Below are 21,118 nucleotides of genomic sequence, written 5' to 3' on the forward strand. Positions count from 1 at the left end.
AGCATTGAGAAAAGCAGACTGAGGGGGGACCTGATAACAGTCTTCAAATATGTTAAGGGCTGTTAGAAAGATTCATGGATTCCAAGGCCAGAAGGGACCATTGTGATCATCTAGTCTGAACTCCTGTTTTGCACAGGCCAGAGGCCTGCACCACAGTCATTCCTAGAGCAGATCTGTTAGAAAACATCCACTCTTGATTTTAAAATGGTCAGTGATGGAGAATCCACCACAACCCTTGGTAATTTGTTCCAATGGTTAATTACTCTCGCTGTTAAAAATTTACACCTTATTTCATAGAATCATAGAAGATTAGGGTTGGAAGAGACCTCAGGAGGTCATCTAGTCCAACCCCCTGCTCAAAGCAGGACCAACACCAACTAAATCATCCCAGCCAGGGCTTTGTCAAGCCGGGCCTTAAAAACCTCTAAGGATGGAGATTCCACCACCTCCCTAGGTAACCCATTCAAGTGTTTCACCATCCTCTTAGTGAAATATTTTTCCTAATATCCAACCTAAACCTCCCACACTGCAACTTGAGACCATTACTCCTTGTTCGTCATCTGCTACCACTGAGAACAGCTGAGCTCCATCCTCTTTGGAATCCCCCCTTCAGGTAGTTGAAGGCTGCTATCAAATCCCTCCTCACTCTTCTCTTCTGCAGACTAAATAAGCCAGTTCCCTCAGCCTCTCCTCATAAGTCATGTGCCCCATCCCCCTGATCATTTATGTTGCCCTCCACTGGACTCCCTCCAATTTGTCCACATCCTTCTTGTAGTGGGGGGCCCAAAACTGGACACAATACTCCAGATGTGGCCTCACCAATGCTGAATACAGGGGAATAATCACTTCCCTTGATCTGCTGGCAATGCTCCTACTACTAGGGCAACAAAAATGATTAGGGGTCTGGAGAACATGACTTATGAGGAGAGGCTGAGGGAACTGGGATTGTTTAGTCTCCAGAAGAGAAGAATGAGGGGGGATTTGATAGCTGCTTTCAACTACCTGAGGGGCGGTTCCAAAGAGGATGGAGCTCGGCTGTTCTCAGTGGTGGCAGATGACAGAACAAGGAGCAATGGTCTCAAGTTGCAGTGGGGGAGGTCTAGGTTGGATATTAGGAAACACTATTTCACTAGGAGGGTGGTGAAGCACTGGAATGCATTACCTAGGGAGGTGGTGGAGTCTCCTTCCTTGGAGGTTTTTAAGGCCTGGCTTGACAAAGCCCTGGCTGGGATGATTTAGTTGGGAATTGGTCCTGCTTTGAGCAGGGGGTTGGACTAGATACCTCCTGAGGTCCCTTCCAGCCCTGATATTCTATGATTCTATGATTCTATACTAATGCAGCCCAATGTGCCATTAGCCTTCTTGGCAACGAGGGCACACTGCTGACTCATATCCAGATTCTCATCCACTGTAATCCCCAGGTCCTTTTCTGCAGAACTGCTGCTTAGCCAGTCAGTCCCCAGCCTGTAGCAGTGCATGGGATTCTTCCATCCTAAGTGCAGGACTCGGCACTTGTCCTTGTTGAACCTCATCAGATTTCTTTTGGCTCAATCTTCCAATTTGTCTAGGTCACTCTGGATCCTATCCCTACCCTCCAGTGTATTTACCTCTCCCCCCAGTTTAGTGTCATCTGCGAACTTGCTGAGGGTGCAGTCCACGCCATCCTCCAGATCATTAATGAAGATGTTGAACAAAACTGGCCCCAGGACCAACCCCTGGGGCACCCCACTTAATACTGGCTGCCAACTAGACATTGAGCCATTGATCACTACCTGTTGAGCCCGACAATCTAGCCATCTTTCTATCCACCTTCTAGTCCATTCATCCAATCCATACTTCTTTAACTTGCCGGCAAGAATACTGTGGGACACCGTATAAAAAGTCAAGGTATATCACGTCCACTGCTTTCCCCATATCCACAGAGCCAGTTATCTCATCATAGAAGGCAATCAGGTTGGTCAGGCATGACTTGCCCTTGGTGAATCCATGATCACTTTCCTCTCCTCCAAGTGCTTAAAAATGGATTCCTTCAGCACCTGCTCCATGATTTTTCCAGGGACTGAGGTGAGTCTGTAGTTCCCCAGATTCTCCTTCTTCCCTTTTTTAAAGATGGGCACTATATTTGCCTTTTTCCAATCGTCCGGGACCTCCCCTGATTGCCACTAATTTTCAAAGATAATGGCCAATGGCTCTGCAATCACATCTGCAAACTCCCTGAGCACCCTCAGATGCATTAGATCTGGCCCCATGGACTTGGGCATGTCCAGCTTTTCTAAATAGTTCTTAACCTGTTCTTTCACCAGGGCTGGCTCCAGGCACCAGCTTAACAAGCAGGTGCTTGGGGCGGCCAAGGGAGAGGGGCGGCACCTGCGGCAATTGGGGGGCAGCAGGTCCCTCACTCCCTCTAGGAGCGAAGGACCTGCCACTGAACTGCTGCTGCCGATTGCGTATTTTTTTTTTTTTCCAATTGCCACCGCCGATCGCGATCGCGTCTTTTTTTTTTTGCTTGGGATGGCGGAAATGCTGGAGCCAGCCCTGTCTTTCACCATTGAGGGCAGCTCACTTCCTCCCCATACTGTGCTGTCCAGTGCAGCAGTCTGGGAGCTGACCTTGTCTGTGAAGACCGAGGCAAAAAAAGCATTGAGTACTTCAGCTTTTTCCACATCCTCTGTCACTAGGTTGCCTCCCCCATTCAGTAAGGGGCCCACACTTTCCCTGACCACCTTCTTGTTGCTAACATACCTGTAGCAACCCTTCTTGTTACCCTTCAAACCCTTGCTAACTGCAACTCCAGCTGTGCTTTGGCCTTTCTGATTATACCCCTGCATGCTGGAGCAATATTTTTATACTCCTCCCTAGTCATCTGTCCAAGCTTCCACTTCTTTGCAGTCTGAATTTGTCTAGCTTCAACTTCCGGCCATTGGATTGTGTTAGACCTTCCTCTGCTAGAATGAGAAGCCCAATTATTAAACATTTGTTCCCCATGTAGGTACTTTTAGACTGTAATTAAGTCATCTTCTCTTTGACAAGCTAAAAAGATTGAGCTCCTTGAGTCTCTCACTCTCAGGTAGGTTTTCTAATCCTTTAATAATTTTCATGGCTCTTCTCTGCCCTCTCTCCAATTTATCAACATCCTTCTTGAATTGTGGGCTTCAGAACTGGACACAGGATCCCAGCAGCGGTCGCACCAGCGCCAAATACAGAAGTGAAATAACCTCTCTGCTCCTACTTGAGATTCCCGTTTATCCATCCAAGGAGCGCATTAGCCCTTTCGGCCACATCATCACACTGGGAGCTCATGTTCCACTGATTATCCACCGTGACCCCCCAATCTTTTTCAGAGTCCCTGGTTCCCAGGACAGAGTCCCCCAGCCTGTAAGTATGGCCTACGTTCTTCGTTCCCAGATGTGCACATTTACATTTAGCTGTATTAAAACCCATATTGTTTGTTTGCGTCCAGCTTACCAAGTGATTCAGGTCGCTCTATATCAGTGACCTGTCCTTTTTGTGATTTACTACTCCCCCAGTTTGTGTGTCATCTGCAAACTTTATCAGGGATGATTTTATGTTTTCTTCCAGGTCATTCAAAACATGTTAAATAGCGTAGGGCTAAGAACTGATCCCTGCAGGGCCCCACTAGAAATACACCCGGTCAATGATGATTCCCCATTTACAATTACATTTCGAGACCTATCACTTAGTCAGTTTTTAATCCATTTACTGAGTGCCATGTTAATTTTATATTGTTCTCGTTTTTTAATCAATATGTTATGCAGTACCAAGCCAATGATTTACAAAAGTCTAAGTATATTATATCAACACTATTACCTTTAGCAACCAAATTTATAATCTCATCAGAAAAGGATATCAAGTTAGTTTGACAGTATCTATTTTCCATAAACCCATGTTGATTGGCATGAAGTATATTACCCTCCATTAATTCTTTATTAATCGAGTCCCATTTCAACAGCTCCATTATCTTGCCCGGGATTGGTGCCAGACTGACAGGCCTACAATTACCTGGGTCATACCCTTTTTAAATATTGGCACAACTTTAGCTTTCTTCCATGGAACATGCCTGGTATTCCAAGACTTATTGAAAATCAACATTAACAGTCAAGCGAGCTCCTCAGCCAGCTCTTTTAAAACTCTTGGATGCAAATGTGACCCCAAAACCCCTTAATGCCAACAAGCAAGGGGGTTACAGGAATGTCCTGATTCTGTTATATACATTCTGGTTCACCACAGAATGTCTTGTGAGGTCGCAAATGAAAGCCGGTGTCATATTGGTCATTAATATCACTGTGAAATGTATGTACATAAGGAGTTATGTACATAGATTGAAGATATGTTCTTAGAGTCTGTATCAAGGTCTGAGTCACTGGCAGAGGTGAAAAAAGCAGGTTTTATGTCAGACAAGAGATGTTTATTCCCCTGTCTCTCTGCCGGGATGGAAACGAAGCATTGTATGTACAATGCTACTGTACTCTAGCCTACTTACATATGCAGTCAACAGGGAAGCAGTGCATGGAAAAATAAACCAGGGGTGGTTATCCTGTCTCTGAGCACAGGCAATGAACTTTGGAGATTATAAGTAGAAGGCAAAGACGACACCCCCTTACCCTTCACCTAGGAAGTAAACGGATAGTGCGTCTGCATTCGTGAAAATGGGATCTCAGCTAACCTTGACTGAAAAGCTGCAAAGCACTTTGGGGTGAGATGAACTTCTTTGGACAGGTGGTTAACTTGTTAGTTAAGTTTAGTCTCTAGAAGGCATGTTCTGATTTAGTTTTATATGTAACCTTTTGTTTCCAATATTCGTACTATCACTTGAACCTTGAATCTTTGATAATAAACTTATTCTTGTTTTCACTATTAATATATCTCAGTGCTGTGATGTTAAGCAAGGTGCTGAGTGTCAGCTGAATCAGACAGGCTGGTGTGTACATTGGTCCTTCCCTGGTATTTCTGTGAGTGTTCAGGGGATGGGGCTATAGGCTCGGCCGGGGAATGCTTCAAAGGGCGTTGGGGTCTGGGGTTATTAACCTGTAAGGCCAAGTAAGGTCTAGCATAGCCCAGAGGAGAATGCTAACAGGCTGGTGGTATTGGGAGATGACACCCAGTGAAGCACAAGCAAGACTCCTTTTCACTGAAGACAGGGGGGCCACAAGGTGACTCACAGTCCTGGGTACCCTGAGAACGGTCACAGAAAGTTATCTGGACTTGCTGATTTAAAAATGTCTAACTTTAGTAGTTGCTGTTTAACACCCTCCTGAGATACTAGTGGAATGGAAAGAGTGTTCTCACATGATGACACTACATCTGTTTTTTTCCCAAATAGAGAACAGAAATAGTTATTGAACACTTCTGCCTTTTCTGCATTATTATTGATGGTTGTACCATTTCCATCTAGTAAGGGACCAATACAATTGTCAGGATACTTTTTTGTTCCTAAAATACTTAAAAAGCTCCTTCTTATTGTCCTTAACTCTGCTGGTCATAGACGTCTCCTTCTGTCCCTTTGCTTCCCTTATCAATTTTCTACAATTTATAGCTTCTGATTTATATTCACTTGTTATCAACTTCTCCTTTCTTCCATTTATTTATTTTATTTTTTATAACTGCCTTAATTTCCCCTCTAAACCAGGTCATTTTTTTAAAACCAGTATGGCCTTCTTCTTCAATTGTGGGATTGTGCCTTTTTGGGCATCTAGTAATGTGTTCTTAAACAATTCCCAATTACCATCCACATTTTTTGGATGAAATACTTGCAGATGATTGTTTTCAGTTTTGTGAATTTGGCCATTTTACAATACCAAGTATATATATCACTGGTCTGGACTTCATTCTGTTTGCACATTATAAATGTGATCAAGTCATGATCATAAGTTACCATTAATATTTAGTTCTGTGATCAGTTCTTCTTTATCTGTCAAGACCAGGTCTAATACAGAATTCTCTGTCTTGGATGCAGCACTTTTTGAGTTAGGAAATTGTCATCTCTAATGTTTAGAAATTCCAAGGATGTTCTAGTTCTGGCAGCATGAGACTTTCAGCATGTGCCATTCAGATTGAAGTCCCCCATGATGATATAGTTTCCCCTACACATTGTAGATAGGTGCGTAAGGAAGCAGTTATCCTGTTCGTTTGTGGGATTTGGTGGTTGGTTGCAGACACCAACTAATACCTCATCTTGTGCTTTAGCCATTAGAACACTGATCCATAAGCATTCAAGAATGTTCTCCTCCAAATAATCAGCGACTCAGAAGCAGATAATGCCATTTCTGACATACATCTTTTGCCCACTTTCTCCTTCCTAAATAGGTTAAAACCATTGATTTTAACATTCCAGTCATGGGAATCATCCCACCAGATTTCAGTAATAAAGAGGACGGTGACCAATTGTTCGCCATGTCCACTGAAGGCAGGACAAGAAGTAATGGGCTCAATCTACAAGGGAGAGCCTTTTTTGCACTATCACACTGTTGACTCATATTCAATGTGTGAGCCACTATAACCCCCAGATCCTTTTCACCTAGCCAGTACTACCACCTAACCAGTTATTCCCCGTTTGTATTTGTGCATTTGAGTTTTCCTTTCTACACGCAGTATTTTGCCCTTGTCTCTACTGAATTTCATGTTGATTTCAGACCAGCTCTCCAATTTGTCAAGGTCATTTTGAATTCTAGTCCTGTCCTCCAAAGTGCTTGTGACCCCTCCCCTCAGCTTGTGCAAACACCTTCCCCCCCCAATAAAACACACACCCCTTTTACCTTGGGATCCAATAGGAGCTCAAAGGCAGCTAAGAGCTCGCCCGCTTCCTTCTGCTGCTTTGTGATTGGATACCACTGGAGGCGGGGGAGGTGTCGGGATCTGAGATCCAGACATACCAGTGGGGAACACATGCTCCTCCCCAGGAAGTCATCCTTGTCCTAATATAAAGAGGAGACGTGATCAGATCATGTGAGTCATGGGCCTGCAGATCCCCTTCACCTGCTCCTCCTTTACCCCCTTCCCTGGGATCTCGCACTTACAATGATATCCCGGTCAAACAACTCCAAAACCACCAGTGGCGGGTCCTGCCGGGTGGCCTGGGGGTCTCCGTAAATCAGCACATGGTCGAAGATGAGGGTCTGGTCCCAGCTGGGGCTCAGGGTGGCAGTTAAGGTCTGTGTGCGCTGGCTCCTGTGCAGGAAGGACACGTGGGCATAGGGATCTGGGGGAAGGAGACGGAAGAGACGGGCTATTCAGTCATAGAGTCATAGAATCTCAGGGTTGGAAGAGACCTCAGGAGGTCATCTAGTCCAACCTCCTGCTCAAAGCAGGACCAATCCCCAACTAAATCATCCCAGCCAGGGCTTCTCAAGCCGGGCCTTAAAAACCTCTAAGGATGGAGATTCCACCACCTCCCTAGGTAACCCGTTCCAGTGCTTCACCACCCTCCTAGTGAAATAGTGTTTCCTAATATCCAACCAATACCTCCCCCACTGCAACTGGAGACCATTTCTCCTTGTTCTGTCATCTGGTACCACTGAGAAAAGTTTAGATCCATCCTCTTTGGAACCCCCTTTCAGGTAGTTGAAAGCAGCTACCAAATCCCCCCTCATTCTTCTCTTCTGCAGACTAAACAATCCCAGTTCCCTCAGCCTCTCCTCGTAAGTCATGTGTTCCAGTCCCCTAATCATTTTTGTTGCCCTCCGCTGGACTCCTTCCAATTTTTCCACATCATTCTTGTAGAGTGGGGCCCAAAACTGGACACAGTACTCCAGATGAGGCCTCACCAATGTTGAATAGAGGGGAATGATCACGTCCCTCGATCTGCTGGCAATGCTCCTACTTATACAGCCCAAAATGCCATTAGCCTTCTTGGCAACAAGGGCACAATGTTGACTCATATCCAGCTTCTCGTCCACTGTAACCCCTAGGTCCTTTTCTGCAGAACTGCTGCTTAGCCATTCGGTCCCTAGTCTGTAGCAGTGCATGGGATTCTTCCATCCTAAGTGCAGGACTCTGCACTTGTCCTTGTTGAACCTCATCAGGTTTCTTTTGGCCCAATCCTCTAATTTGTCTAGGTCCCTCTGTATCCTATCCCTACCCTTCGGCGTATCCACCACTCCTCCCAGTTTAGTGTCATCTGCAAACTTGCTGAGGGTGCAGTCCATGCCATCCTCCAGATCATTAATGAAGATATTGAACAAAACCGGCCCCAGGACTGACCCTTGGGGCACTCCGCTTGATACCAGCTGCCAACTAGACATGGAGCCATTGATCACTACCTGTTGAGGCCGACGATCTAGCCAGCTTTCTATCCAACTTATAGTCCATTCATCCAGCCCATACTTCTTTAACTTGCTGGCAAGAATACTGTGGGAGACCGTATCAAAAGCTTTGCTAAAGTCAAGGAATAACACGTCCACTCCAGTCCTGTAGGAATCCGTCAGACCGGGCAGCGTCTCAGTGTTCCCATCTGGACATAGCGGCGTGGGAGAAATGTAGAACTGGCCTATCTGAGGGGCACCGTGCAGCCCGTTGGACAGTGTACGCCCAGCAGCAGGGAACCCGTAGGGCCACTGTTTGTACAGCGTAGGCCATTCAGAGCTCCCATGCCCAACAGAGGGGACCTGTCTGGCCTTGGAGGGTTATACCAGGGGTTGTTTGTGTTAGGCTCCCAGGTTTTATGATCTGGGGGTGCCAGGAGATGGGTGGGGTAGAGCAGGGAAGGTCTGAGGCGGCATGTGTTGCGGGTGGTGGGGTTTGCCTCATGTCACCTACCGGAGGAGCTCCTGCCATCGCTCGGTGTCAGATCCCTGGCTTGGAAGATGTAGCAGTGCAGCTGGTAGTAATTGGGCTCTGGAATATGAAGAGTTCACAGGTCTCACCCACACTCCTCCTCACCTGTTACGCAGAGGTGCCTGGCGGTGTCCCCCCGTTCCTGTCACCATCCAGGGCCCAGCTGCAGAGGCTTCAATCCCTCACTCTGTACATGGACAGGGGCCCAGGAGGAGCCAATGATCGCAGGGGCCCTGAAACCAGCGGATGGAAGGACAGATGGTGGGGGCTCTGGGGCCGGGTGTGATCCCCTTGTGACGTTATTGACATAAACTGGGACCATATAGATCATTGTTGCAACCAAGGTCCTATAGTGGCACCCAAATCTTGTATAAAGGGGGTCAAATGGGGTGTCTAAGACAAGGTTATGGTTTACTGGTTATGATTATGCTGTCTATATGTGTGTATCAGTTTTGTAGTTGAAGTTATGAATATTGGCTCTATACTGTCTGTATGGCAAACTTATGCTATGCTTCTGGGTGACATCCCAGACAAGCTGGTGTTAGCTCTGCCTAGCCTGCTTGATGGCCCATTAAGGACCATTGCCTTCAGACTCAGCAAAGTATGCAGGAACTGGCCCATGTGACTCCAGGCTCCATTTTGCTGTAATTTTCCACAGTAAGAACAAAGAGGTGTTCTTACACCTGGAAAAGACTACATAAGGCTGATGCCTCATCTCCATTTTGTCTTCAATCCTGCTTCTTACCTCTGGAAGGACTTTGCTACAAGCTGAAACTTTGAACAAAGGACTGAGGACCCATCCCAGCGGGGGATGTTCCAGAGACTTGATTTGAACCTGCAGTTTATTCTATCACTGCTGCAAGCCTGAACCAAGAACTTTGCCATTACTGTATGTAATTGATTCCATTTAACCAATTCTAACTCTCATCTCTATCTTTTTCTTTTATCAATAAACCTTTAGATTTTAGATTCTAAAGGATTGGCAACAGCGTGATTTGTGGGTAAGATCTGATTTGTATATTAACCTGGGTCTGGGGCTTGGTCCTTTGGGATCAGGAGAACCTTTTTTCTTTTACTGAGCTATTGGTTTTCATAACCATTTGTCCCCATAACGAGTGGTACTGGTGGTGATACTGGGAAACTGGAGTGTCTAAGAAAATTGCTTGTGAGACTTGCGGTTAACCAGTGGGGTGAGACCGAAGTCCTCTTAGTCTGGCTGGTTTGGTTTGCCTTAGAGGTGGAAGAACCCCAGCCTTGGGCTGTAATTGCCCTGTTTGAGCAATTTTTCCTGAGTTGGCACTCTCAGTTGGGTTCCGCCAGAACCGCATCATCACACCCCTCCATTCCAGTGACTCACGCTGGAAGACACAGGTGATCAGAGGAGTGTTCAGCTGCAGGATATTCTGGGCTGGGGACCTCTTCTCTCTCTCTCCCTCCTCCAGGATCTTTTTCTCTCGCTCCTTCTGTTTCTCTTTCTCCTCCTCCTCTCCTTCCTCCTTCTCTTGATCTTCAAACTCCACACCCTAAGCAGAGAGCAGCCCTCAGCCCCTGGGCACCCTCAGCTGCAGGATCTCCGGGTGGAGCTCTCACTGCCAGGATGCCCTCAGCACCCCCTTCCGGCTGCAGATCCTGCTTCCTGTTTCCAACTCCACTGGAGTCTATAGCCCCCTGCCCCAGCTATACATCCTCACTAACACAACCACTACTTCCTCCCCCCTCTGCTGTAACCACCCCCATCATCTCTCTCTATGGCTGCATCTCCCTGGGGCTCAGGAGCAGCCTGCTTTGGGGCTGTGAGCTACCTCGGGGCAAGCTGACCCTTCTGTGTCAATCAGCCCTCTCTGGCCTATGGGGACCCTGCTTTGGGCCAGGGGTTTGTGCTAGTGGCTGGGCAGGTGCTTTCTGGGAGAGAAAAGAAGAGAGGCTCCAACTGGAGACAATGGGCCAGGGCCTGCACCCCTCCCTCTCTAGCCTGGGACCACCCGTGGGCATAAGGCTGCATGCACAGCTCCTACTGGATCAGCTGCGGCCAGGGGGTTTCCAGCTGAGATCTGCCTGCCTCGGGGAAGCCTCCTGTTGGCTCACTCTGCAAGGCTGCTGCCTACGAGCCTCCCAGTTCCCGTCATGCCCAGTGCATGGGTCTGCGTGGGTCTGGCCAGGCGATGGGGGGGAGGGGTTCCAGCCATTCTAGCGTTTGGCCAGCCAGGGACAGGATCTTGCTTAGAACAGCGGCCAAATGAACAGCCAAAGGCGATGCCCCTTTGCTGCCTGGCCTCTTACCAGGGAGCCCTCCAAGAGGAAAATGGGAGCCACCCTGGTGGGCTGCACGGGCACGAGCTTCCTGCGCCAGCAGCGCCGCCGGTAAGCGTCATGCGGCCGGGGCTGCAGGTGGAACTTCCAGCCAAAAAAGGAGGCGTATTCCCAGGTGTCCTCTTCCGCCGGCTTCCCTGTAGAGTGCTGCAAAAATGGGACAGGCTTGAGAAAGGGGGAAGAGCTGCACCGCAAGGATCCAGCTCAGATTCAATCCTGACCCTCCGTAAGATCCCCCCGAAGCAATTCCCCTCCCCGGCCACCAGCTGTCACCCCGAGACACTTTGGAGCTCCCCAGCTCCGTTCTGCAGACTCCAGAGGCTCAGGTACAATCCGTGAACCTGGTGGGGCGTCTCCAAACAGCTCAGTTGACTTTGGTGGAGCCCCGGTGATTTGCAGAGGAGTCAGGCTGCCTTACACCAGCTGAGGGTTTGTCCTCGCAGTGCGGTGTGCGTCTGACGCTCTCTCACCCCTAGGGTGCTGGGAGCAGCCCCTTCCGAGCCAGCCCCACAGGCACCATGAGCACAGCCCCTGACCTCGGCCACTCCCACCACTTACCAGCTGGAGAAAGGAGGCGATTTCCTGCTCCTGGCTCTGAGCGTTCAGGTCCCGACAGCGTCTCCGCAGCCAGCGCCGACGCCGGTGCGTGTGGTACGTCTTCTCTGTTGCATTCCAGGACTGGGGTGTTCCGGTGGGGGGGATGCCAATGCCGTACTCCCAGCCTGAGAGAGGAGCCGTGCTGCCATCAGGACCTGGGAGGAGGCCCCAGGCAGGCGTGCTCACATCCTGGCGATCAGATCCTCCCTCATGAAACCAGGCAACCTCCTGCCTGGCCTCTCCTGCTGCCTGGGCTCACTCCCCAACCGCCTGGGCTGGACAAGGTGCTGATCCTGTGACTGAGGCTGGCAGGGAGAAGCTGCACCCAGTACAGGTGTTCATGCACCAGCCCTCTCTGTCCGACAGCAGGGACAGCCTAGGAAACTCCCCTCACGCCCCCCATGTGCCCACCAGCCCAGGTCTGGAGCAGCCTCCTCCAAGGGCGATGGGGGAGCTCAGTGTCCATGGCCTGTCTGCTGAGGCTGCCAGCAAGATGGGCAGCTTGTGCCGGGGGGGGTGATCCTTGAGGCACACTTGTCTGCTGGGAACCCGCTAAACTCATTACTCTGGGCTGCTGAACGGCCCTCGCAGAGATTGCCCCACAGACCCTTCAGGACGTGCCCAGGGGAACACAGTCAGCACTGAGCCCCAAAAATCAGGGTGGGCAGCAGCTTGGTCCTGGCTCTCTGATCGCTCCACATCACAGCCTCAGCGGCCACACCGATTCCCCTGGAAACCACTTACCAGACTCATCCACAGCTCGGTTCACCTCCACCCTCCAGCCTTCCTCGAAGTGCCAGCCCTTAGGGCACACGATCCCTTCCTTTGGGGAGACGGCGGCTCCGCCCTGGAACCGAGACAACGGGGGAAATGCGGAGCTGAGCATGTTTGCTGGAGGTGCCCCGGAGCTTTTAGAAGGGTCCAGCAGCCATGGTCGGGGCCAGCCTCTCTGGAGAGCCCAGCCCGTTGAGGGCCGAGCCCTTTGATACATCCAGCCCTGAGTGTCACAATGGGAGCTGCTGGGAGCTGAGCCCCTTTGCAAATCATGTCCTCAGAGACCAGGGCCCAGGGAAAGTGTCAGCACCACGGAGACCAAAGCCTCTGGGCATCCCTGAGAAGAGGGGGACGCAAACCAGAGCGGGCAGGAAAGCCAGGCTCAGGCTGCAGGTTGGAGCTGGTATACATTCCAGACAGGGGCTGGAGAAGTTCTGGTTTAATGGCACTGATGAATGAAAAACAACCTCCAAGATGACACCTCCCACCAGCCAGTGCTGCCCGCACCCAAGGCTCCGTCCTCTCCTCACCGCATTGGTATTGGGAGAAGGGGCTGGGGCCCACTCTTCCCCTGGCTGCCGGCTCTCGTTCTCGTACACCTCCTCCAGCACCTCACTGTGGTTGGTCTCAGTATCCAGCAGCAGCCTGAATGGGAAGCCAGGGCAGAGTCAGGAACGCAGGAGTCTCATCTCATGGCTTTTCCAAAGGGTTGGCTGGAAAAGCTTTGCGTGGATCCTCCTGTCATCTCCTGTTCTCTCCCATCAAACCTCAGGGAGCTGAGTGCCTAGGGGTCCCTCTAGTCCAGTACCCGGCACCTCCCTCTGGAACCCTCCTCCAATGAGGGAGGATGTTCCTCCTGACCCCAGCTGGAGATCCTCTCACAGCTTGAGGCCTGAAACAAGGTCTGAGATCCCTGGGGCAATAGTCCTCGCTAGTGTGACTGAGACACGATCCTGATTGGGACATATCTAATCTCTCCTGGAAACTCATTTATTTGCTTCAATAATATCCTGCAGCAGTGAGTTCCACAGTTTAGTTGTGCACTCAGCTCTCCAGGCCCTTCACTAGCTCAGCTCTTCCCATCCTACTCAAACACTGATGTGGGGAACTCAAACGGGAGGCACATTTAACCCTTTAACCACCTTCCCTCAACAGGAGCCTGCGCTAGCCAGTGTCACAGGTTAACTATCTGCTGCATACCAGAATGTTTCCCAAAGCCCATCTAGTGCTGTTTCCTCCTTTGGTCAGAGAAAGGTGTAACCTCACCTCGTAGCACCCCTCACGGTACAGTACTATACACATGGGAGATCTCTCTCAGAGCCCCTGAAACTCCTCCCCCTCATAATGGTTTTTGGTCTTCTTCCTGGCCTGGTTCTCATCGGCAGGAGACAGCCCCTGTCTCAGCAGGACAGCATGTCCCACGACTCACCTCCTCTGTGGCTCCACCGCCCAGTCGCCATCCCAGTGCCAGCCCTTGGGCAGCTGGAACTTGTCCTTCGGGACACCAATCTTCCCGGTTATGTCCGAGAAGCTGGGGTGCTGCATCAGCCCTTTGGGCCCCCACTTCCCAAAGATCTTCACCTGGTTCTCGTACTGAGCAGGGCACAGGGGAGTGACAGACACAGATGGAAGCGGGTCAGAGCAGGTGCAATTCCGCGGACACAGGGCGGGCTCCGGGGGTGGGGTGAGCGCTGGGCAGCTCCAGCCAGTGCGGGGTGGCAGAGGGGCTGAGTGGAGCTGCTGTGGAAGGGGCGTGCAAGGTGCGTGAGCTCTGACGGGCTGGGCTTTGGGGTCACAATCGATTGGCCTGCTGGGGGTGCGCCCAGTGTACGCAGCATTCCCTGTCTGCGTCAGCACTGTCCTCGTCCAGCAAACCTCCCTCCCCACATGGAAGCCCCGGCAGATTATCCCTGCCCCGGTAACCAGAGGCCTCTTGCCCTCCTCCTGCTCACCGTCTCTGCATAGACCCCGATCTTCCCCTCGCAGTGCCTCATGAACTCCTGGCTGTCCGACACCAGACTCAGCCACATTCGCATGCGCAGCTGGCCATGGATGGTGTCCTTCCCATCTCGCTGGGGGCTCTGCAGGAGAAAGGCAAAGGGGCCGTGCTGCACCCGCTCCAAAAGCAGCCACCATGTGTGGGCAGAGCCCGCTCCGCCCCTGCTTGGCTCTCCGGCTCCCCACAGCCCGAGGCGAGCAAGAGATCCTGGCACATCTCCTACCTTCAGGAAGAGGGTGTGGGTTTTCCCGCACAGCTTGCCGCAGGCGCAGGGACCGGCCTTGGAGAACATGATGGTGTGAGCCTTCACGCGGGCATAGGCCACCCGCTTCTCCTTGCATAGCATCCAGATCACCACGTCGGGCATGCTGGCTTGGGGCTGCGGTGGCCGCACATCAGGAGAGAGAAGAGATTTCACAGATGCTATTGCAGGAGCAAGCACAGGGCGAGATACCTCCTGGGCTGCTCTCCTTCCCATGGCAGGGGCTGTGCCAACTCAGCCCCTTAGGCTCCCCCCTCATGCCAGTCTGGCCCCCCTGCTAGGCCTATCTGCAGGCGCAGCCCCTAGGGTGACCAAAGAGCCCCTCCTGAGCTAGGCAGCACTGACTCAGCATCACTCCTTGCTCCCAGTGACCCAGGGAATGAACAGCGAGGTCAGAGACTGGAGAGTGAGGGCCCCCTGGCTGAGCATGTCTCCATTCTCCTCCAGGACTGGTCTGAAAGGTGCTCAGCCCGGACACTAGAGGAGATGATGCTAGCAGCAGGGCTGGCTCCAGGCACCAGCAAAGGAAGCAGGTGTTTGGGGCGGCCAATTGGAAAGGGGCGGCATGTCCAGGTCTTCGTTGGCACTTCCCTTAGTCCCTCTCTTCCTCTTTGAGCTGCCGCTGAAGTGCCGCCGAAGAGGAATTGAGGGAGTGAGCGAAGGACCCGCCACCGAATTGCCGCAGAAGAATGAAGCGGCGCAATTGAGCTGCCGCCGAAGTGCCACCGATCGATTTTATCTTTTTTTTTTTGCTTCGCCGCTTAGGGCGGCAAAAAAGCTAGAGCCAGCCCTGACTCGAGGAGATGCTGGCGGGCAAGGCAGCTTGAGGATGGTGTCTGGGGAAGGGGTGCAAAGCCTTGGCCTACCTCCGGAGTGACGGAGTTGATCCTCTGCAGCCAGTCCTCTACCTTGAGGATCAGGGTCTTTGGGTTCGTCCCAGTGCTCAGCCTTTCTGCAGACCTGGCTACTTGGTGGAGGAGCCGACCACGCAGGTCCCTCAGCTGCTGATCCAGGCCTGTGGCTGTCACCCGACCTTCCAAACTGGGCAGCGGCCTGCTGCAAGGAGCATCAACAGGGAGAGGTCAGAGCTCCCTCACTGCCACCAGCTACCCAGGGCAGAGAGAAGGGGGGTCTGAGAACTGACCTGCCCCTTGGCTCACGGGTGGAGAGATGAGAAATGTGGAACTGACCCATGGCATCATGTAGGTCAGAACTGGAAAAGCCATGGCCAGTTCCTCTCCTGGCCAAGCAGGATTTCTCCCTGCAGCACTTTTGCCAGTGCTTTGTCCAGTCCAGTTTTACATGTCCCAAGCGATGGAGATCCCACCCCGGTCCCACATCCTCATAGATCTCACTGGCAGGAAGCTTTCCCTGAGAGTCAGCCTTCGGTTTCCATTTCTCAAGTCCATCCCATCGCTCCTAATTACCCTGCGTTTCCCACCCTAAACAATCCCCCTTTCTCCTTGGGGTTCGCACCCCTCAGACTTTTGCAGACTATGATCATGTTCCCCACGCCCCAGACACTGCTTAGCTAAGATGTAACCCTGTTAGCTCGCCAGCCCCCTGTTTCTCCTAACTCCTCCCAGCTGGAAAATCCCCTTCTGGCGATGAAGCCATGTCATGAGGGCACAGCCTGCTCCGTAACCTCCATGCTAGGCTAGGAAGCCAATAGCTGGTGAGGACATGGACAGACACTGGATATCCAGCCTGGGAGAAAGGCAGTGAGAAAGCTGGCACCATAGTCTGGCAATCAAAAGCCCAGAGTAGCCAACCTCTGGAGACAGGGGGACACATGCAGTATTCTACGATATAGCCTTCTTGTACAGTCCGGCAGCCCCTTTGGTAAGAAATGATACTTTGCCCTTCTATAGCATCTTTCCCGTGAGGATCTCAAGGCCAGGTGCTCACAGATTGTGATCTCAGTCACACCGGTGAAAATCTGGAGTGACTCCACTGAGGTCAACGTGGCTACTTGGGTAACTGAGATCTGAGTCTGGTCCTTTAGGGTTAATTACACAAAGTAGAATTCCCATTAGACACAGTGAGAATCTAAATCACAGCGAGATGAAGGCCCAGGTTTTCAAGTATCAGGGGGTCGCCGTGTTAGTCTGTAGCCACAAAAACAACATGGAGTCCAGTGGCACCTTAAAGAATCTTTCAGGTGCCACCGGACTCCTTCAGGTTTTCAAAGGAGCTCAGCACATTGGGGGCACGTAGGGTGCTGCACACTTGGAGATCTGGCTCTGAGGTCGGGTGTAAGGCTGGCCCCTGCTGGGGGCAAGGTCACCCAGAGCCAGTGGCAGAGTGGGGAATGGAACCCAGGAGTCCTGACTCACAGTCCTGTGACCAGCGTTAAGGCCCTGTGAGATCCTGCAGAGCTGCAGGAGTGCAAAGCAATTTATTGCTTTATTATTCATCCCCAGAGAGGAAAGCTATGCAGGTCACACTCCTGAGCTGCCCACAGGGTATGTCTACACTGTGATTAAACGCCGGCGACTGGCCTTTGCCAGCTGACTTGGGCTCGCGGGCTCAGGCTTGCGGGGCTGTTTAACTGCAGTATAGAGGGTCGGCTCAGGCTGCAGCCTAAGCTCTGGGACCCGTCCCATCTCGCAGGGTCCTAGAGCCTGGGCTCCAGCCCGATCCTGAATGTCTACACTGCAACTGAACAGCCCCTCAGCCTGAGCCCTGCGAGCCCGAGTCAGCCGTGGGGGTCTCATTACAGTGTAGACATACCCAGGGAGACCAACGCTTAGCGTCCTGGCTCACTTGCAGTCCTCCAGCAGCTCTTTCAGCAGCTTCTTCCAGACGTCACCCAAAGATGGATCCTCGGCGGTTTGGACGGATCTCAGAGCATCCAGATTCAATGTCTGACAGAGAAGGAAATCAAGTCAGACTTTATCTGCGGCTCATCCTCCAACCGGTGGGCCAGGGCACAGAGCTACAGTGCAACTGACTCAGCTTCCAGCCAAGTCAACAGGGGGTCTTTCCATTGACTTTAAGGGTCGGGGCCCACATTCCTCCCTCAGGACAGAGCCAGTATTTGGTGCATCTCAAGCTGTGAAGGGGAGGCGCTTCGAGATGAGCCACAGGAAGAGCCTGTGTCCGAGGGGTTTGGGTGTGGCTGGTGCAGGAGCTACAATGAAGTTATAATAGTCATTAGAGGTAGAAAAGGCCCATTAGTGCCCATCCAGACCGTCTGCTGCCAATGCCGGATTGTTCTCTACCGTGCACATGCCAGGGTTTGGTCTAGTCTAGTTTTTAGTGTCTTCCATCCATAGGTGCTGGAACTTGGGGGGCGAGGGGGTGCTGCTGCAGCCTGCACCCCTGGCTTGAAGTGGTTTCCATCACAGACAGTTTGGTTCACTGGCTCCCAGCCCCCCTGCTTCCATCCCTTTCCTTGGGAGACAGACGATTCTACAGTCTAATACATCCTGCTGTTTAACTCCACCTCTCACTCCTCACTGCCCCTCCTTGTGCCCCAACCAGCCCTTCTCCTTCCTGGCATTTTACCCTTACCACACTTGCAGACTGTTATATTCCTTCCCGTAGTCACCACTTAGCCAAGCGAGGGCCAGGTAATCAGTTGAGTCGTCCCCTGCAGGCTCACCCCTCAGCCCCTTGACGGTTTTAGTTGCTCCTCTCTGAGCTCTCTCCAGTCTGCCAATACCTCTCTGGCGTTGAGCTGCCCACAGCATTCCAGATGTGCTCGCGTCGGAGCTGTCCCCTGCGGGCTCTGTGATGGGGTGCCCCTCTGCGTGCACAGCCCCTGTCTGCTGCTGTCCCGCAGCCCAGATTCATGCCTAGCTTTGCAGCCTGTTCTCGGTGATTTGCCCGGCTCCCTGCACAGCCAGGACCTGCACTCACCAGCCTGTCCCGTGTGGAGTGCAGGATGTTCAGGGTGTCCATGTAGTAGCTAGCGTCCTCCCAGAAAGAGGTGATGGCCACCATTGGCTTGGTGTCGTACCACGGCAGATAGTGATAATGGTTTCCTGGAGAGCAGGAAGGAAGCGGGGTGAACCACTTGGCTCAGGGGAGCTCAGGCATGTTCCTTAGGGAGCTGATGGGTGGGGTAGGCTGGGTGGATTAATATCAGCAGTGTGCACTCTATGGAGCCTGACGTGTGCACTCTTTGTAGGGCCTGACGCGGGTCACTCTGTGAGGGCCCCATGACAGCTTGAGGAGTAAGTCTGTGTCCAGTTCCGAATTCCACCTGGTTTTATGAACACTCTTCGTAACTGTGACCATCACTGGGCATTAGATCGCAGGAACTGGACAGGGAGAGAGGGCTTGTCTGCACATAGCCCCTGCACTGTCAATTCACAGCCTGCCTTAAGAACAGACAAGCCCCGAGGAAGCTCTGTTGGGAAAGGCACGATAAGGCCGTCAAGAGCTATCACCACTGAATGGCTCTCGCCTAGTGACTCTCTACACAGAAACCTGACTGGGGCAGGGGGCAGGAATCCCGCAGTCTGGGATGGCGGAGAGTGGCAGCATCTCCACTTCATTCCCTGCCCCAGAGGGGCTGCGAGTGCTTGAAAAAGGAGTGCTTCTCCAAGTCAAAAGAGCAATTGGGGAGTGTGGGTGGGGGGTGGGGCTGGGGCACTGGTGTCAGGGTCTGGCTGGACTGTGGGTTCCCACTGCCAAGGGGGATGTCAGACACAGGGTCTGCACCTGGGACTATGCCCGACGGACCCAGAGCAGGGACACTGACCAGTCACCACTCAGACCCAGGGGGTTAGCAACACGTGAGATGCAATGGTTGGATCTCTTCACAATGGACTGGTGTGTGTCCAGAGACTGGGACCGGCCCCTGCCCAGACAGAAGGGGCTCATGGCGATATGCCCAGGAAGAAAACTGGTCAAACATTTTCCAATAAACATTTTTCTATCGGAAACTGCCACTCTGTCATAGAGTCATAGACTATCAGGGTTGGAAGGGACCTCAGGAGGTCATCTAGTCCAACCCCCTGCTCAAAGCAGGACTGATCCCCAGACAGATTTTTACCCCAGTTCCCTAAATGGCCCCCTCAAGGATTGAACTCATAACCCTGGGTTTAGCAGGCCAATGCTCAAACTACTTGTCAAAACTGAACCTTTCTGTGAGAATGGGGTGATTTTGACATAATTTCGTTTAGGAAAAAAATTGACAAGAAGTGTTTCCAGAAGCTCAAACCAGAACACTCTGAACTTTTGGGAACAGAACTTTTGGTTTCAAAATGGATATTTTTGTAATATACAATTAAAGCAGTCGAAATCGGAAGGGAACGTTTCCATTTGATCAAACCGGAACGCTTCGACTGACTCCAAGGACATTTTCTGGAAAATTTCACTTCACAGGAAAATTTGGATTTTTTTTTGTTTTCATTCTGACTTGGAAGGGGAACAACCATCGTAATGTCAGGATTTCCTGCGGAACGGAAATTCGGCTCTCTCGGAATCTGGCTCTTCACGTCCCTCCATCTCTACAGAGCTCTTCCGTCTCCTGACTTCCTCCCTGGTTTCCCACCCCTTCCACCCTATCGTGCGCCTCCTGGCCAGCCTGTCTCCTCTCCCCTGGCCTTGCCTTACTCCTACCGTCAAACACAGCTTGGCTGTACTGGGTGGTTGAGGCACAGGGCTTGCAGGTCACGTCAAACTTGTTGCCATAGTTCCCGATGCTGACCTCAAACTGGATCAGCTCCTTGATAGCGGGCAGCATGGTGGCTGAATAGAAGATGGCACACAGGCCGTACTTGCGCCGCGACAAGTATCGCTGGCAAAGGAAAGACCCAACAGGCAGGGTTAGCACGGGGATGGTGTCTTGGTCACTATCACCTGTCCCGGCAGGTCATCAGCAAGGACCCAACCTGAGACCTGCTGCAGCAAAGCACCAGCCTCTGCTGTTTGAGCTAAAGGAGTGACAGCCCTAGCTGATGGCAGTAGCAGGCTTTTATCCTCTGTGTGGGCCAGTCACCAGCAGGAGATGTGATCATACTGTGACTTTTATAGCTTGGGGGAGCGTCCTGGAACCCCCATAGTCCTCATTTTCACCTAATCGTGATCTCACATATAAAGCAGGCCTTGTAAGGTATCAGGGAAAGGTAATGATCTGCTGAAAGTCATTTCTCTAGCCATACATGTGTGTCATTGATGCATATGAAGTTGTGAGAATTGTGTAGTATGATGGTCACTGAAGCATGCTGTAAGTGGGGGAATCAGCCAGATATTAGCTCCCCAAAGGCAACAGCAAGGAAAGAACCAACACCCGGGCGGGGTGTGAAACAGCCCATCACTAGGGTTACCATATTTCAGCAAGCAAAAAAGAGGACGGGAGGAGCCCCGCCCCCGCCCCCCCCCCCTCCCCCCCCCCCCCACACCCCACCCCCCCCCCCCCCCCCCCCCCCCCC

The 21,118-nt window shown here is 51.8% G+C and overlaps 1 protein-coding gene across 1 annotated transcript in view; it reads right to left on the minus strand.

The window, feature by feature from the left end:
- LOC112117729 (myoferlin-like) overlaps window positions 1-21,118 on the minus strand; it is a 76,584-nt gene that overhangs the window by 24,209 nt on the left and 31,257 nt on the right. The window contains exons 15-30 of the mRNA XM_029912567.1: window positions 20,307-20,484; window positions 18,597-18,721; window positions 17,499-17,599; window positions 15,599-15,788; window positions 14,694-14,849; window positions 14,424-14,552; window positions 13,901-14,064; window positions 13,002-13,116; window positions 12,442-12,544; window positions 11,659-11,822; window positions 11,071-11,247; window positions 10,245-10,313; window positions 10,148-10,208; window positions 8,773-8,850; window positions 7,035-7,216; window positions 6,774-6,932 (exon numbers count right to left, since the gene is read on the minus strand). Coding sequence (XP_029768427.1) covers window positions 6,774-6,932; window positions 7,035-7,216; window positions 8,773-8,850; window positions 10,148-10,208; window positions 10,245-10,313; window positions 11,071-11,247; window positions 11,659-11,822; window positions 12,442-12,544; window positions 13,002-13,116; window positions 13,901-14,064; window positions 14,424-14,552; window positions 14,694-14,849; window positions 15,599-15,788; window positions 17,499-17,599; window positions 18,597-18,721; window positions 20,307-20,484 — 2,151 coding nt within the window. The remainder of the gene's footprint in view (window positions 1-6,773; window positions 6,933-7,034; window positions 7,217-8,772; window positions 8,851-10,147; window positions 10,209-10,244; window positions 10,314-11,070; window positions 11,248-11,658; window positions 11,823-12,441; window positions 12,545-13,001; window positions 13,117-13,900; window positions 14,065-14,423; window positions 14,553-14,693; window positions 14,850-15,598; window positions 15,789-17,498; window positions 17,600-18,596; window positions 18,722-20,306; window positions 20,485-21,118) is intronic.

This window comes from Terrapene carolina, unplaced genomic scaffold, assembly GCF_002925995.2.
Source record: "Terrapene carolina triunguis isolate 2854851 unplaced genomic scaffold, T_m_triunguis-2.0 Scaffold49, whole genome shotgun sequence".
In the NCBI taxonomy this organism is placed as follows: Eukaryota; Metazoa; Chordata; order Testudines; family Emydidae; genus Terrapene; species Terrapene triunguis.